Raw genomic sequence first — 17,273 nt, forward strand, 5'->3', positions numbered from 1 at the left:
AAGCTGTTCCTCCAAATGGTTCTCCCTTCACTGCAGTCATCTGAAGGCACCAACTATGCCCTGTTGGCCCCGATCCTTCTCCGTATGAAGGCTCCCTCCTCTGCTGAATGGAGGCAGGAGACCAGAGACAGCAAAGAAAAAAGCAGGGAAAGACAGACCCTCCAAGTGCCACTGTCTTCCAGGGATGTCCCTGATTTACAGAAGCTGTCGTCAGTTTCTGATTTGATGCCAGAGGGTATGGGGTTATGTGACCCCCAAGTTGTCTGAAGGTAATCCTGTATAGGGATTTTTAAAAATGTTTTCTTATGTTTTTATATATGTTGGTAGCTGCCTGGAGTGGCTGGGGCAACCTAGTAAGATGTGTGGGGTATAAATAGTAAAATTATCATTATGGAACAGGACACCCCTATTTTCATCGGAGAGATGTTGGAGGGTATGGAAAGATAACAGAGCCCAGCCCTGGCACCTGTTCCTGGAGCTAAGTGATCACATGACCTGGGCCAGCAGAGCTGGGAACTGGACTGCCTCCTCCAGCTGCTAAGGCATTCAGGCAGCTGGGTGGCATCGTCCCAGCTTCATGAAATGGTATTTCAGGAAGATTTCCTGTAGAGGATTTGGAAACCAGGGACGGCATACTGATCGCAAGGAGACTTATTTGTGCAACATACTGAAGAGCTTATAAAATGCCAGGTACATTCCAATGTTCTAATAAATGTTGAGAGACAGCTTTCCAAACAAAACCCACTTATTACAGAAGACAAAGAAAGGGTATAGCAAGGGGAAGGTTTGGGGTTTCTCTAAAAACCTTCGGACTATTGTGTACACAATTTCAAGGTAACATTACACTTTATTTCCACTTTTTCTCACCTGGGACTCGAACTCATAACCTTCAGATAAAGCACCTCACGCTCTACTGAGTTAAGGCACCTCAGTGATTTGTGTACACGGGGACACAGATGGCGGCGTGTGACCACCCCAAGAGAAGGGTGCAAAAAGCTTGTTCCCTGCTGCTCCAGAGCTAGGAATGGACCAGATCTCATCGGGCTAATCCATTTGCCCCGACAGCTAAGAGCGGAACCTCCAGGATCAGAAGCAGCGGGCTGCAAATTGGAGGGCAGGCGAAGCAGCAGGGCGGTCTCGCAGCCCTCGCCTTGCAAGGGGGCGCATCCAGCCTCGCAGCCTCCCAGGGCCCAACCCACAGCCAGCGAGCTCCGATGCCCAGAGAGGCAGGAAACGGGGCCAGCCAGGGGGACTCGAGAGCGGCTGCACTTTCCTGTCCCCCGCCGAGGAGAGCGGAGGAGCAGCGGCCCGTGGCCTGGCGAGTTTCCCCGGAGAGGAGCCGGATTCCGGTGCAGGGACGGAGCGAGGAGTCCGAGGTGCAGGAGGCGGGGGGGCGGGGGGGGAGGAGGAGAGCAGGTGCGCCTGGCAGGATCAGGCCCCGAGTGGAGTCAGAGGCTGCAGGGCGGCCCCCCCCCCCAAGCGGGCAGGAAGGGGAAGGGGCGCAGCTGAGGGGCAGGGCATCTGCAGGAGGGCGCAGGGGCAAACATCTCTGGCTCAGGCTGGCACGGACCCTGCCGGAGACCCTGGGGAGCTGCTCCCTTCAGTCCTGGGCTCAAGGGGCAGAATGAGGGGTCCAAGGCAGCTGCTGCTTCGCGGTGGAGACTGCATATAGTCGTCCCATGATCAGCGGCGGCGTTGGGGCTTTTGCCTCCCGGGGCGGTCACTGAGTCTGCCGCCCCTCTCCCTGTCCCTCAGCAGGGAGCCCCGTCCTCCCTCCGCCCCGACTGTCCTTCCCTCTCGCCTGCTTCTGCCTCCCTGCGGGGGCTGCAAGGGCGATGAGTGGGTTCCGGGGGCCGCAGCACAGGCACAAGCTCACGCTCTCCCACCGGCGGAGAGGGAAGGGGAGGCGGGGAGGAGAAGGAAGAGCAGTGCAGCAGGGAGGTGTCCCTCTCACCGTGCAGCCCCCTGACACCCTTTGCAGGCCACTACTCCTGCCCCTCCCTTCCTCTGCCAGTGCCATTGATAAACCTATCGCCCTCCTTCGTAAATTGGTCAGATCGCCTTTGAAAGCTCTCTTTGCCGCCACCATCACCGCATCTTGTGGCAATGATGTCCATCAGATTCATTTAGCAAGGAAATGGCTTCTTTTGTCAGCCCCAAATCAAGGTACACTGTGCCTACACATGGAGGTTCTGTTGATCTGTCAAGGCTAATAAAACAGCTAATAGAGCTATTCCCTGGAGAATGCATAGGATATTTTCCCAAGCTGTCAAAGCTAGTGACCTCTTGTGTCTGCGTGTAAATAAGTGAGAGAGCCTTAAGCTTGTTTCGTTAAACGTTTTATCTTCCACCTTCCTCAGTAACACAGCTGAGTTTTCAGATGAATGCTGAGGGTTGAAGTGAGTGCCAGTTTTGAGAATGCAGGGGAAAGGAGGATTCTTAAGAAGTGTGGCATATGGAAATGAATTAATGATAATAAATACATTGAAGACAGTATTGTAGAAGACTGAGGAAGGCGAGATTGAAATTAGCTATTCATGTTCAGATTATTACTCCTTTCATTTCTATACTGCTTCATATTTTTAAGGGAAAGAATCTCAAAGCAATTAAAGGGAAATCTCATTGCAGTTTGTGTCCATAGGATGTTGAGAACATTAAATCTGTAGATTCAGGAGTTCTCTCCTCCTGATAGTCTCAGATTTGATTGTTCTTTCCTATAGAGCAGGAGGAATGAAACATTTATGGGTTTAAAGCTGCATTGCTTCTGGAGGCCACATTCCAGTGAGCTTTGTGGCCAATGTATGCACATGCATGCGCACACAGAAAAGAGATGCAGACGAAAAAGTCACATGCACACACGCCAGAGGTGCTGCCCACACTCACCAGACAGGCCATCTAGCATACAGACAAGTCTTGCAAACACAAACAACATGTTTAGACCTTCCAACCCCAGTGCTGGGCTGGAGGAGAAATAAGAGCACCAGAAGACCCTGCTGAATTAGCAAAGAGATCTGTGGAAAAAAGACCCTTCAGATTGTTCTTTAGAAATCCTCTTTAAAGAGCAGCCAGAGGGATCATGTATTTCCAGATCACGGCTTTTACCCCATTTCAGCACTGTGCTGCTTTGTGGTGAAATTGGAGTTTAAAAGATCTCTCTAAGGGCCCCTTAGGCCAGTGTTTCCCAACCTTTTTTGGGCAAAGGCACACTTGTTTCATGAAAAAAATCTCGAGGCACACCACCATTACAGCCCCATGACGTCAGCGCGCAGCGTCACGCCGGGAGGGACATGAATTGCTAGCAAATTACATAATCACCTCCTTGAGGGCTGGCTCATCTTCTCCGAAGGCAGAACCCCATTAATTAACAGCACAGACTCACACCATAGCCAAGACGAGGGGGGGAAACCTCAGTCATGCACAGTCATGCACATGTGGGGGCTAAATGAGGACGAAGATCGGGCAGAGAGCAGGGTTCAAATCACCCCACCTGGCCAGGACAATCCCTGGGTGCTCCCTTGGGCCACTCGCCTGACCCACCTCGCAGAGCTGTTGTTGCGAGGATAACACGGGGAGAACCACGCGTGCCCCCGGGAGCTCCTTGGAGGAGAAAGCGGGCGATGAATGCAATGCACAAAATATATGAGAGGCGACCAGGTTTTGCAGGTGAGGGGTCCCCGCCAGCCTCCGCTTCCAACACCCGGCGCAACGCCGCCGAAGTTTCCCCCCGGGCTCGGCTCGGGGAGCAGCGCTGCTCCCCCCCCGGCTCCCCTTCGCCCTCCCGGCTCTCTCTGCCACCCACTGGGGACCCCCCTCACCTGCCAAGTCCGGAGCGTCGGTGGAAGTTGCATGCATGCATGCAGGGCGCCGCGTTGCCATTGCATTGCAATGCACTCCATGCAACGCCTGCACACATGCATTGCCTTGCACGCCCACCAAGGGGTCTCCCCGCGGTCCGATGCGTCCCCTCCGGCGCAGATGCAGCATTGCAAAAATAAAAACCCCCGACGCAGCCCCACCTGGGGGGCAGCCTCCGCCTCCGGCGCAGAGCGGGAGGGAGGGAACCCCAGGGGTCATCTAGTGATGGTGCCCCAATCGAAAATTTGACTTAAAAAAAAATCTTTCGAATTTTTTAATTTTTCCCGCGGCACACCAGGCAACATCTCGCGGCACACTAGTGTGCCACGGAACAGTGGTTGGGAAACACTGCCTTAGGCATCTTTCTCTCCAGGACAGACAGAGATCTTCATCCAGTGATCAGATCAGGAGATGGAAACGGCAGGGACTAGCAGGACACACCCTGAGGCTTGGCAAGCCATATGCAGCCAATGGACTGCAAGTTAGAGTGTCTTCAGTCAAGAGAGTTTGTGACCATCAAATTTAAAATATTTTGGAGTGAGTTCTTTGATTTTGTTGGTCAGTATTCCTTTAGTCAGTTTCTTAGGCTGTGCAGATCCCATACATTTAAAGCACGTGGCTTCCCCCAGAGAACCACAGGACCTGTAGTTTATTGCTAAAGTTCTCAACACCCCTAACAAACTGCAGCTCACAGGATTTCTTGGGTGAAGCCATGTACAGTGGTGCCTCGCAAGATGAAATTAATCCGTTCCGCGAGTCTCTTCGTCTTGCGGTTTTTTCGTCTTGCCAAGCATGGCTATTAGCGGCTTAGCGGCTATTAGCGGCTTAGCGGCTTTAAGAAAAAGGAAACAAACTCGCAAGAACTCGCAAGACGTTTTCGTCTTGAGAAGCAAGTCCATAGGGAAATTCATCTTGCGAAGCACCTCAAAAAACGAAAAACCCTTTCGTCTAGTGAGTTTTTCGTCTTGCGAGGCATTCGTCTTGCGGGGTACCACTGTACTTTCAATGTTAGCTGGGTCTGTCGCAGCCTTAATCATATACAAAGACCTGTTGCTGCCTTTCCAACATGCTAGAAGCTGCAGCCAGGATCAGCATTCCCTGTCCACTGAACATGCTCAGTCCTCTCACTGGGTTGTTTTTGGATTTCCTTCCAGTGCCTTGGTTCCCCCCCCCCCAATATTATTTGTACTTCCATAAACCTTGATGTTTCCCCCAGTCTTTGGATAACTTCCCCTCGTCCCTGGGTGGAGCCATTTGGGTGACATAATGATTGTCATTCACATCCTGAACATCAGAAATAGAAAGAGTAATAATATATTTCAAAAACTGGCTAATGGTTAAAATTCAAAGGGAGAGACTGGAGTGCAAAGGAAATAAACCTCCTGCCAGCCAAGTTGGGACCATCAGGGATCTTCTGCCTCTGGCAGATTTATGTCAGATTAAGCAGGAGGCAGAGGAGGGGCAGCCGCAGCAGCACTGGGAGGCCCAGAAGCAGGATTTCCTGAAGACGATGCAGCCCCCTCGTTCAGGGTGGGAAACCCCACAGGCTCCCAGTCCTCCCCACTCCGGGGATGGTGTCCTCTCCTTCAGGGGAGCTGCGGATGCCAGTCGGTGGCCCAGTGGGAGAGCAGGGGGGACAGACCAGACGCTGTTCCCAGACACTGAGGGGCTTCTGGGAAAGGTAAGTGCCCTCCTCTCACCTGGGTTTCCAGGACCTGGAGGTCACAGGTCCACTGCCGCTCGACAGGGAGGTTCTGTTTAGCTACGGTGGAGAATATTCCTCCCCCCTGCACTTCCTCTCTAATCCACTTTTAAAAGGCTTTCTGGACCAAAACTTACATGGGAGGTTTGCGATCATATCTCCTGCTATTCTTATTTACTTAAACAGCCGCAGGGGACTCTGAATTTTATCAGAGCAGAAGCTGTGTCAGAAGAGGGGCACAGATGGCGGCGTGTGACCACCCCAAGAGAAGGGTGCAAAAAGCTTGTTCCCTGCTGCTCCAGAGCTAGGAATGGACCAGATCTCATCGGGCTAATCCATTTGCCCCGACAGCTAAGAGCGGAACCTCCAGGATCAGAAGCAGCGGGCTGCAAATTGGAGGGCAGGGGAAGCAGCAGGGCGGTCTCGCAGCCCTCGCCTTGCAAGGGGGCGCATCCAGCCTCGCAGCCTCCCAGGGCCCAACCCACAGCCAGCGAGCTCCGATGCCCAGAGAGGCAGGAAACGGGGCCAGCCAGGGGGACTCGAGAGCGGCTGCACTTTCCTGTCCCCCGCCGAGGAGAGCGGAGGAGCAGCGGCCCGTGGCCTGGCGAGTTTCCCCTGAGAGGAGCCGGATTCCAGAGCAGGGACGGAGCGAGGAGTCCGAGGTGCAGGGGGCGGGAGGGGGAGGAGAGCAGGTGCGCCTGGCAGGATCAGGCCCCGAGTGGAGTCAGAGGCTGCAGGGCGCCCCCCCCCACCCGGGCAGGAAGGGGAAGGGGCGCAGCTGAGGGGCAGGGCATCTGCAGGAGGGCGCAGGGGCAAACATCTCTGGCTCAGGCTGGCACGGACCCTGCCGGAGACCCTGGGGAGCTGCTCCCTTCAGTCCTGAGCTCAAGGGGCAGAATGAGGGCTCCAAGGCAGCTGCTGCTTCGCGATGGACGATGCATATAGTCGTCCGATGATCAGCGGCGGCGTTGGGGCTTTTGCCTCCCCTCTCCCTGTCCCTGAGCAGGGAGCCCCGTCCTCTTCCACGGTCCTCCCCACGGGGGAGAGGGAAGGGGAGGCAGGAGGGAATGGAAGAGCAGTGCAACAGGGAGGTGTCCCTCTCACCCTGCAGCCCCCCTGACACCCTTTGCAGGCCACTACTCCTGCCCCCCCTCCTCTGCCAGTGCCATTGATAAACCTACCGCCCTCATTCATGAATTGGTCGCCTTCTAAAGCACTCTTAGCCGCCACCACCACCACTGCATCTTGTGGCAATGATGTGCATCAGATTCATTTAGCAAGGAAATGGCTTCTTTTGCCTGCCCCAAATCAAGGTACACTGTGCCTACACATGGAGGCTCTGTTGATCTGTCACAGCTAATAAAACAGCTAATAGATCTATTTCCCGGAGAACGCATCTGATCTTTTCCCAAGCTGTCAAAGCTAGTGACCTCTTGTGTCTGCGTGTAAATAAGTGAGACTTATTTATTCATTAATTGTTTTATTTCCACCTTCCTCAGTAAGGCAGCAGAGTTTTCAGATGAAGGCTGACGGTTGAAGTGGGTGACAGTTTTGAGAATGCAGAGGAAAGAAGGATTCTTAAGAAGTGTGGCAAATGGAAATCAATTAAAGATAATAAAAACGTTGAAGACAGTATTGTTTAAGACTGAGGAAGGCAAAATTGAAATTAGCTATTCATTTTCATATTATTACTCCTTTCATTTCTATACTGCTTCATATTTTTAAGGGAAAGAATCTCAAAGCAATTAAAGGGAAATCTCATTGCAGTTTGTGTCCATAGGATATTGAGAACATTGGAGATCCATGAGTTCTCTCCTCCTGATAGTCTCAGATTTGATTGTTCTTTCTGATAGAGCAGGAGGAATGAAACGTTTATGGGCTTAAAGCTGCATTGATTCTGGAGGCCACATTCCAGTGAGCTTTGTGGCCAACGTATGCACATGCATGCGCACACAGAAAAGAGATGCAGACCATAAAGTCACATGCACACACGCCAGAGGTGCTGCACAAACTCACCAGACATGCCATCTAGCATACATACAAGTCTTGCAAACACAATCAGCATGTTTAGACCTTCCAACCCCAGTGCTGGGGTGGGGAAAAATAAGAGCACAAGAAGACCCTTCTGAATTAGCAAGGAGATCTGTGGGAAAAAGACCCTTCAGATTGTTCTTTAGAAATCCTCTTTAAAGAGCAGCCAGAGGGATCATTTATTTTCCTTTTGTCCCATTTCAGCACTGTGCTGGTTTGTGCTGAAATTGGAGTTGAAAAGATCTCTCTAAGGGCCCCTTAGGCATCTTTCTCTCCGGGACAGACAGAGATCTTCATCCTATGATCAGATCAGGAGATGGAAACTGCAGGGACTAGCAGGACACACCCTGAGGCTTGGCAAGCCATATGCAGCCAATGGACTGCAAGTTAGAATGTCTTCAGTAAAGAGTTTGTGACCATCAAATATAAAATATTTTGGAGTGGGTTGTTTGATTTTGTTGGTCAATATTCCTTTTGTCTGTTTGTTTCTTAGACTGTGCGGATACCATACATTTAAAGCACGTGGCTTCCCCCAGAGAACCACGGGGCCTGTAGTTTATTGCTACAGTTCTCAACACCCCTAACAAACTGCAGCTGGCAGGATTTCTTGGGTGAAGCCATGTACTTTAAATGTTAGCTGGGTCTGTTGCAGCCTTATTCATATACAAAGATCTGTTGCTGCCTTTCCAACATGCTAGAAGCTGCAGCCAGGATCAGCATTCCCTGTCCACTGAACATGCTCAGTCCTCTCACTGGGTTGTTGTTGGATTTCCCTCCCTCTGCCTTGGTCCCCCCCCCAAAAAAAAAATATTATTTGTACTTCCATAAACCTTGATGTTTCCCCCAGTCTTTGGATAACTTCCCCTTCTCCCTGGGTGGAGTCATTTGGGTGACATAATGATTGTCATTCACAGCCTGAACATCAGAAATAGAAAGAGTAATAATATATTTCAAAAACTGGCAAATGGTTAAAAAATGGGCTTTTGTTTTTATTCTTGGGTTTTATTTTACTTTGTGTTTATTTCTTTTCCAGGAGGGTGGCGTAAAAATGGAAGAGCAGGGACCCAGGAGACCCATTCAAAGGGAGAGACTGGAGTGCAAAGGAAAGAAACCTCCTGCCGGCCAAGTTGGGACCATCAGGGATCTTCTGCCTCGGGCAGATTTATGTCAGATTAAGCAGGAGCCAGAGGAGGGGCAGCCGCAGCAGCACTGGGAGGCCCAGAAGCAGGATTTCCTGAAGACGATGCAACCCCCTCGTTCAGGGTGGGAAACCCCACAGGCTCCCAGTCCTCCCCACTCCGGGGATGGTGTCCTCCCTTTCAAGGAAGCTACGGATGCCAGTCGGTGGCCCAATGGGAGAGCAGGGGGGACAGACCAGACCCTGCTCCCAGACACTGAGGGGCTTCTGGGAAAGGTAAGTGCCCTCCTCTCACCTGGGTTTCCAGCACCTGGAGGCCACAGGTCCACTGCCTCTCGACATGGAGGTTCTGTTTAGCTTTGGTGGTGAATATTCCTCCCCCCTGCACTTTCTCTCTAATCCAGTTTAAAAAGGATTGCTAGACCAAACTTTCTTATACATGGGAGTTTTGTGATCATATCTCCTGATGTTGTTACTTTAGTAAAGCAACCACAGGGGACTCGGAATTTCATCAGAGCAGAAGCTACGTCAGAAGAGGTGATCTGCCACCAATCCTCATTTTCCTCCTCTAAATTGCCTTCATTTCCAAAATGCTCTTTTCTCCCCACTGAGGTAAATCTCTTGGCACGTCTTGCAGCCTCAGCAATCCCATGTGTACTTGCATTAAATAACACTGGCCTATTTTGCAAGGTTGTTGCAAGATTTATTAGGATAATGGTCAGGTTCAGGTGACTGAATCACAGCCTGAAAATCTGGGTTAAAAATAGGAACAGTTTTTAATGCATTGCTGCAGCAAAGTTACGATAAAACCTAAGTTGACTCAAGTTTAAAACAAAAAACTCTAGCCACCGAATGCATCACTCCATAAAGGACCACCACCCAACCTTTAGTGAGAGAGGGCAAAAGAAAAAGACTCTAAATGGGTAGTTGCACAAATTTACCAGGTGTGATCCTGCACTGACAGCAAGGCTTACAAACAGGGGAGCTGGGAACGTGCTGGTCCCATCTCTCCCTGCATCTGCCTCCTGACCTAATTGTCCCAGCTTATCTCATGATTGGGCCAACCCTGATGGTGAACTGTGATGAAACCAGGCAATCTCTTATGAGCCATAGCTAACAAACTTTCCATTTTGCCCAAACCAGGAAACTGCAGCTGGCAGCTTTGGAATAAGCTGGGATATTAAGCTAACTTCAAACTTTGCTTGGTCAAAACAGGAAACTCTGGTTGATCAGTGGCTTCGTGGTTTGACTGTTCCCACTGATAGCAGTAAAAATAGGAAGCCCTGTTGCATTCAAAGGGGTTGTTTGGACAGAGTCTGTGATCAGCATGCCAATCAGGACAGGCTTAAAAAGGTAAAGGACCCCTGACCATTAGGTCCAGTCGTGGCCGACTCTGGGGTTGCGGAGCTCATCTCGCTTTACTGGCCGAGGGAGCCATCGTACACTTTTCGGGTCATGTTGCCAGCATGACTAAGCCGCTTCTTGCGAACCAGAGCAGTGCACGGGAACGCTGCTTACCTTTCTGTCAAAGCGCTACCTATTTATCTACTTGCACTTTGATGTGCTTTCGAACTGCTTGGTTGGCAGGAGCAGGGACCGAGCAACGGGAGCTCACCCTGTCGCGGGGATTCGAACCGCCAACCTTCTGATCGGCAAGTCCTAGGCTCTGTGGTTTAACCCACAGTGCCACCCACGTCCCAGGATAGGCTTAGGAAGCAATTATTATTATTATTATTATTATTATTATTACTACTACTACTACTTTCATCCTGCCTATCTGACTGGGTTACCTCTGCCCATCTGGGTAGCTTCCAACAATACAAAAACAAGCAAAACTTTCCCTGTAAAAGGCTGCCTTCGGAAGTCTTCCATTTCGTAGAAATGGCCTTCGGTTTTAAAGAATTGCCCTCTTTAAGGAATCACTTGGTGTAAACATGTATGTTCTCCTCTAGGTCCAAACACACACAGACACACACATGGTAGGAGCAAGCAGTGCTCCAAAGTGCTTATCTTGCGAACTTGCCATCTAAGTTGTTTACTCCTGACCAAAGTTCCTGTTTCCCAAAAGGACAGGAGGGGGAGCAGAGGAGGAAACGGATGGGTTTGAAGGCTCTTTCTGCCTCTCTCCCCTGAGAAACAAGAGCAAAGGGTGTTTGCAGGCCAGGAGGACAGAGGAAGAGGCAGCGAGGGCAGAGGGAGCAGTGGGCGGATCCCCCGCCTCTCCCAAGGGGTCCAGATGCAAGCAAGGGGCTTCCTTCTTCTCCCTGCAAGGGCCACCCATGTATTCAGAGCAGTCCTTTGCAGATTAACTTTTAAGTTCCCAAGAATCTACTCTCAGGCCACTAATGTGCATACCATGCCAGCCTTAAGAAGGGAGGTGGGACAGGCAGGTGAAAAGAATTGCCAAAGGTGTTTGAAAATGCACCTTGGGAAGTGGGTCCCCTTGGGAAGGGGGTGCCCAATTGCGGCTTCTCCAGGGGCAGTAGAATGTCTTGGGCAGGAGAATCCCTGCAGGGGCTCTCAGACTCCCTTGGCTTCTTCTTCCCTTCCTCCCAGGAAGCTGCAACTTGCTCTGGATTCTGCACTCCTCAGGAAGCTGAACCTGCAAACCTAGCTGAGACTGAACCTGCAACCCTGGCCAGGATGGAAGGAGGAAGATGGACGGTTGACCTGGTCAGGCTGTCTCCCGCATCCCTCCCCACAACCTCTGAGCATTCCCTCCCAGGACCCTTGGAGAAATCTGGTGAGTTCCAGAGGAGAGGAGATGGGGACAGGGACAGATGGATGGTGGAGGGAGAAAGAGGAAAAGATGGAGAGGAGACAAATGGAAGGAAGTTCCTGACATTAAGAAGGAAAAAGTGAGGCCTTCTCCAAAGCAGCTCTTTGTTCCTTGAATCCTTTTCCTAAAGTAGTGGGGTCAGATTTTCTTCCTCCAGGCTTTGAAATCTTAGGTGTTGTTTCCATGGCAGGAATAATTGATGATAATGATGTTGCACATCAATCCTGAAAAATGGGTGAAGGGGAATGGAAATGCTTCACATAATTATTTATAATCAATGTATTTAAATTGTTTCTATTACTCTTATTTTTTAGAGACAGGGTCAGAATGACACATTCCACCAGCATCAAAACACAATAAATGCATGCACCTTCCCAGTTTGGTGGGCTTAAGGGACAAAGGACCAGTTATCATGATACACAATTCCTGTGGCTGGAGGCTCTGCACTTAGGATTGGTCATATAAAGTCCAAGAGCAGGTGGTATTATAAGCAAACTGTGTAAACTTGCCAATCTCACAGACTGGGGTTGTTTGTGTGAGTGAGTTAGTGAGTGGGATAATAATTTTAGCACCCCTGTGTAATGGCTTGGTTCTCCCGCACAGACATGAGACAACTCCAGTAGTAATTATCTCAAACTCACAAATCACTGTGGAGCTCAGTCTTCGGCCTGTTCATCCCAGCTTGCAGTTGCCGAGCCCTCCAGCAAAGAAGGCCCCGCTTTCACTTTCTTTTCCCCTCTTCTTGCAGATTCTCTAGAGCCTACGATTTTTTGGACAGGCTATTTCGGGGGCTCTGTGTCAGAGCTCAAACTGGAGCTAACAGTCTGTGCCCCCACCCACCCCGTCGGCACCCCCTCTTCCTGCTCTTTGTTCTTTGCTCCTGCTGCAGCTTGGCTGCTCCTCCCCTGCTTCACATTCCAATCGAATCACATCTCTTGCCTTCTCAGGCTCTGTCAGCGGAGGCACGAGAGGCTTGAGATTCACAGAGCTGACACCCTGTAATTTTGCCCGTCCCTAAGCTTCCATGGAGCTACTGTGGTACAACCTTGGTGCAAATTTCAAAACAAATACACAAAGCCAACAAAGAGACTCAGAAGTTTATAGTGGCACCAGCTTTCCTGCTCAAAATTCCACTTTGTGAGACTGCAGCCCACACAAGCGTAGGCCATAATACATTTATCAGCCTTTAAGGGCTGCAAAATATGAATAAACAGAAGCGTAATTCATTTATGGAATCCACCCTACAGGAGACAGTGATGGTCAGCAACATGGATAGCTTGAAAAAAAGGATAAGACTGACGTCTCTGCTCTGCCCTCGCGGTCCTAGGCAATAACGCTTCTTGATACTAGTTTCTGGAAAGCACAGGAAGGCAGAGAAGACTCTTGTGCTCCAGTCCTGCTTGCCGGTTTCCCACAGGCATCTGGTTGGCCTCTGTGAGAAGAGGATGTTGGACTAGGTGGGCCTTTGCCTGATGCAGAAGGCTCTTCTTAGGTTCCAATATATGGCAATATTTTTACAGTGACATGCAGCACTTAAGTTTTATTTATTTCACAAAGGAGACACTGTTACTTGAGCCTGAGATCATTTCTTCACTTCAGAAAGAAAAAATAGATGTGTCTAATAAGCCAATTCCACCATAGATCTGGATTATAAAACGATGCTGCTTTATTAAGTGTGAATGGAGTGATCATGTGTTGCTCTTGCCATTATCTCATCAGCTTTTCAAAAAATATGGAACCTAGAGAGGACAGTGGAGAATGGAGACTGTATGAAAATGAGAGAAGGTGCAGATTGGGATTGACAGGTGTTCAGTTCCTTTTTTGTCTTTCTTGAAAGTCTAACAGGATTCTCTTTCCTCCCAGACTCCCAAACAGGTGAGGAAGATGAAAGTCAGAATTCTATGAAGCCACAGGTGAATTTATGGGGGGAAACAAAGACATTGAGGATACAACAAAAAAGTCAAAAAGGAGAGAAACTATTTGAATGTATGGCATGTGGAAAGAGCTTCAGTGAAAGTGGAAAACTTAGAATACACCAACGAACTCACACAGGGGAGAAAACATTTAAATGTACTGTATGTGGAAAGAGCTTCAGTGATACTGGATCACTTAGAATACACCAAAGAACTCACACAAGGGAAAAACCATATAAATGTATTGAATGTGGAAAGAGCTACAGTCAAAATGGATACCTTAGAATACATCAACGAATTCACACGGGGGAGAAACCATTTAAATGTATTGAATGTGGAAAGAGTTTCAGCAAACGTGGAGTACTTAGAGTACACCAACAAACTCACACAGGGGAGAAACCATATAAATGTATTGAATGTGGAAAGAGCTACAGTGAAAATGGATACCTTAGAATACACCAACGAACTCACACAGGGGAGAAACCATTTGAATGTTTTGAGTGTGGAAAGAGCTTCAGTGAAAGTGGAGACCTTAGAAAACACCAACGAACTCACACAGGGGAGAAACCATTTAAATGTATTGAATGTGGAAAGAGTTTTAGCATAAGCGGAGCACTTAGAGTACACCAACGAATTCACACAGGGGAGAAACCATTTAGATGTATTGAATGTGGAAAGAGCTTCAGTACAAGCAGAGCACTTAGAATACACCAACGAACTCACACAGGGGAGAAACCATTTGAATGTTTTGAGTGTGGAAAGAGCTTCAGTACAAGTGGAGACCTTAGAATACACCAACGAACTCACACAGGGGAGAAACCATTTAAATGTATTGAATGTGGAAAGAGTTTTAGCATAACCGGAGCACTTAGAGTACACCAACGAACTCACACAGGGGAGAAACCATTTAGATGTTTTGAATGTGGAAAGAGTTTTAGCATAAGCGGAGCACTTAGAGTACACCAACGAACTCACACAGGGGAGAAACCATTTAAATGTATTGAATGTGGAAAGAGCTACAGTCAAAATGGATACCTTAGAATACATCAACGAATTCACACGGGGGAGAAACCATTTAAATGTATTGAATGTGGAAAGAGTTTTAGCATAAGCGGAGCACTTAGAATACACCAACGAACTCACAAAGGGGAGAAACCGTTTCAGTGTATGGAATGTGGAAAGAGCTACAGTCAAAATGGAGGACTTAGAAGACACCAACGAACTCACACAGGGGAGAAACCATTTGAATGTTTTGAGTGTGGAAAGAGCTTCAGTACAAGTGGAGACCTTAGAATACATCAACAAATTCACACAGGGGAGAAACCATTTAAATGTATTGAATGTGGAAAGAGCTTCAGTACAAGTGCGAAACTTAGAAGACACCAACAAACTCACACAGGGGAGAAACCATCTAAATGTATTGAATGTGGAAAGAGCTACAGTCAAAATGGATACCTTAGATTACATCAACGAATTCACACGGGGGAGAAACCATTTAAATGTATTGAATGTGGAAAGAGCTTCATTGATAGTGGATCATTTAGAAGACACCAACGAACGCACACAGGGGAGAAACCATTTAAATGTATTGAATGTGGAAAGAGCTACAGTCAAAATGGATACCTTAGATTACACCAACAAAGTCACACGAGGGAGAAAGCATTTCAATGCATGGAATGTGGAAAGAGCTTCAGTGATAGGGGATCACTTAGAATACACCAACGAACTCACACAGGGGAAAAACCATTTAAATGTATTGAATGTGGAAAGAGCTACAGTCAAAGTGGAGCACTTAGAAGACATCAACGAACTCACACAGGGGAAAAATCACAGATACTTTAATAAACCGTATCGGTGTTCTTTACCTTTCCTTCTATGCTTCCTTGCAATACTGATAAAATCAAACCACACCAATGCTTTCAGCCCCAGAAGAGGAGCTCCCCTTGGTGTCAGGGGAGGGGTCCAAGGCAGCATCTGGAGCCCTGCCATTCCTTCTGTCCCTGGCCCCTTCCCCTCCTCTCTCTGCCATCCCAGGGCCACTCTTGACTCCACAGCAGGAGACTGGATCTGTCTGTGATGGTGAGATGTCCTGGCTGGTTGAAGGACCACTTCCTGTTTCTTGCAGCTCCATCCTTTCTCATGCAAGGTGGAGTCATGAAGCAGGTGAAGGCTGAGCACACCTAAGGGTGGCACAGCGGGTGCGTGGGTTTCTGCTTAATCTTTCCCCGTCTTCTCCTTTTCTGGATCCAAATCCCCACACAAAAAGGGGTAGTGTGAGGGCGCAATCAGTGTTATGGAGCTGCACTGAAAATCATTGCTTTGTGACCATAAGAGGCCCTTCTCACAAAAACAAGCATCAAGAGAATTTAAGCTACAGAATTTAAAACAAACAGATAATTACAAAAAAATAAAGCAGTCTGGTGCCACATTGCGTAGGAGTTACTTTAACATACACTACCTGGGGCTGCCTTTGAAAAGAGCTCAGAAACTTCAATGGCTCAAAGAGCTGCAGACACATTATGGACCAGGGCTGGCTATAGGCAGCATAGGACTCCCATATTAGAACAGCTCCATCTGCCTAATTGTCTGTTTCTGGGCACAATCAATGTTTCCACAAGAAGAGGAAGATAGATTTGGAGTGCCGCATTTTCAAAAAAGATGGACACACGACTATTTCTTTGTGGAGCTGAAAGGCATGCCCGTGTGCCTCATTTGTTGTGAGGCCCTCTCCGTCCTGAAGAAGGCCAACCTGCAGAGGCACCACAGGACGAAGTACATTCAGTACAAGGGAGTTCCAAGGGCAGCTGCGCCAGGAGAAGGTCAAGGCGCTGAAAACGGACCTGTTGGGTAACCTGTGGCCCATCCAGATGATGTGATATTGCAACTCACGTCTTCTTTAGCCGTTGGCCACGCTGGCTGGGGCTCATGGGAGCTTGAGTCCAAGGATCGAGGTCACAAATGCCGGGGACAATTCAAATCCCTCCTCAGTCATGAAGCCGATTGGGCAACTTAAAGCTGGTCACCATCTTTATGCGAAACCTCCCTCGCAGGGTTGCTGTGTGCCTGAAAGCAATATATCTTGTGGTGGGCTTGATGAGGGGAGTGTGGAACAGAAATGTAATTCATGGGTAAGAGGACAGGAAATAGTTCTGAATCTGACTGAAAATAAAGGATTCTTTGTCTCCAAATTGCATATAGCAAGCACATGTGTTGTTGAACTCTAGCTGAAGTCTCAGCATCTGGTTCCTCAGCACTCTGCACTCTCTCTCTGGAAACCTCCGGCTGTCAGGTGACAGGAACCAGCCAATGCCTCCCAGTTCAGAAACAGTCTGCCAAGAGCTGAGATTGGAAGTGGACAACCAAGGAAACTTAGGGGAGCATTTTCATTTCCATGCTTATGAATATTGAATTGAATCAATTCATCTGATGTGTTCAAAATTGTAGAGAAAATTTATGGTTCACACCACCTTGGGATAGTTTTGACAGGAATTCGGGGAACTAGGAATATTTTTAGTTCCATCAGGGTTGATGAATCAACAAATAGCTAGAGAGGATTAAGGGGTGGGGGCGGGAATCAGACCTTGTTTCTCATGTGACAGATAACCGATTCCATAGGTCTTAAATGTGACCATTTGCGACACAAGATCTACCCACCAAGGAAGAATGGCAGATGAAGGTGATTGACTATATGGAACTGGCGGAAATGACTGGCAGGATCCGAGACCAGGGAGAAGAGTCGGTGGAAGAAGATTGGAAGAAATTTAAAGACTATTTACAGAAACATTGTAAAATTAATGAATGTTAGAAAGATATTGGAATGAACTTATGTGGTTTTAGCAGAAATGTTATAAAGGA

At 48.7% G+C, this 17,273-nt stretch overlaps 2 protein-coding genes across 8 annotated transcripts in view; both read left to right on the top strand.

Moving 5' to 3' along the window:
• Nucleotides 1-16,606, top strand: part of LOC309524920 (uncharacterized protein) — a 200,066-nt gene extending 183,460 nt beyond the window's left edge. Inside the window, exon 4 of the mRNA XM_082210155.1 lies at nucleotides 15,565-16,606. The gene's annotated coding sequence lies outside the window, so the exon portion shown is untranslated. The remainder of the gene's footprint in view (nucleotides 1-15,564) is intronic.
• LOC309524641 (uncharacterized protein) lies at nucleotides 675-15,287 on the top strand. Of its 7 annotated transcripts, none has more exons than XM_082209438.1 (4): nucleotides 675-690; nucleotides 8,622-9,002; nucleotides 11,283-11,469; nucleotides 13,369-15,287. In XM_082209438.1, the coding sequence occupies exons 2-4, from the start codon at nucleotides 8,637-8,639 to the stop codon at nucleotides 15,258-15,260; spliced, it is 2,445 nt and encodes an 814-aa protein (XP_082065564.1). In that variant the 5' UTR covers nucleotides 675-690; nucleotides 8,622-8,636; the 3' UTR covers nucleotides 15,261-15,287. The 7 variants fall into 7 exon arrangements, with proteins under 7 accessions (XP_082065564.1, XP_082065559.1, XP_082065560.1 ...); XM_082209433.1 differs by lacking the exon at nucleotides 675-690 and adding an exon at nucleotides 1,200-1,376; XM_082209434.1 differs by lacking the exon at nucleotides 675-690 and adding an exon at nucleotides 1,200-1,376 and having other exon boundaries at nucleotides 8,625-9,002.
• Nucleotides 16,607-17,273: the final 667 nt, after the last annotated feature.

This window comes from Podarcis vaucheri (genome assembly GCF_965113315.1).
Source record: "Podarcis vaucheri genome assembly, chromosome: 2".
Taxonomy (NCBI): Eukaryota; Metazoa; Chordata; class Lepidosauria; order Squamata; family Lacertidae; genus Podarcis; species Podarcis vaucheri.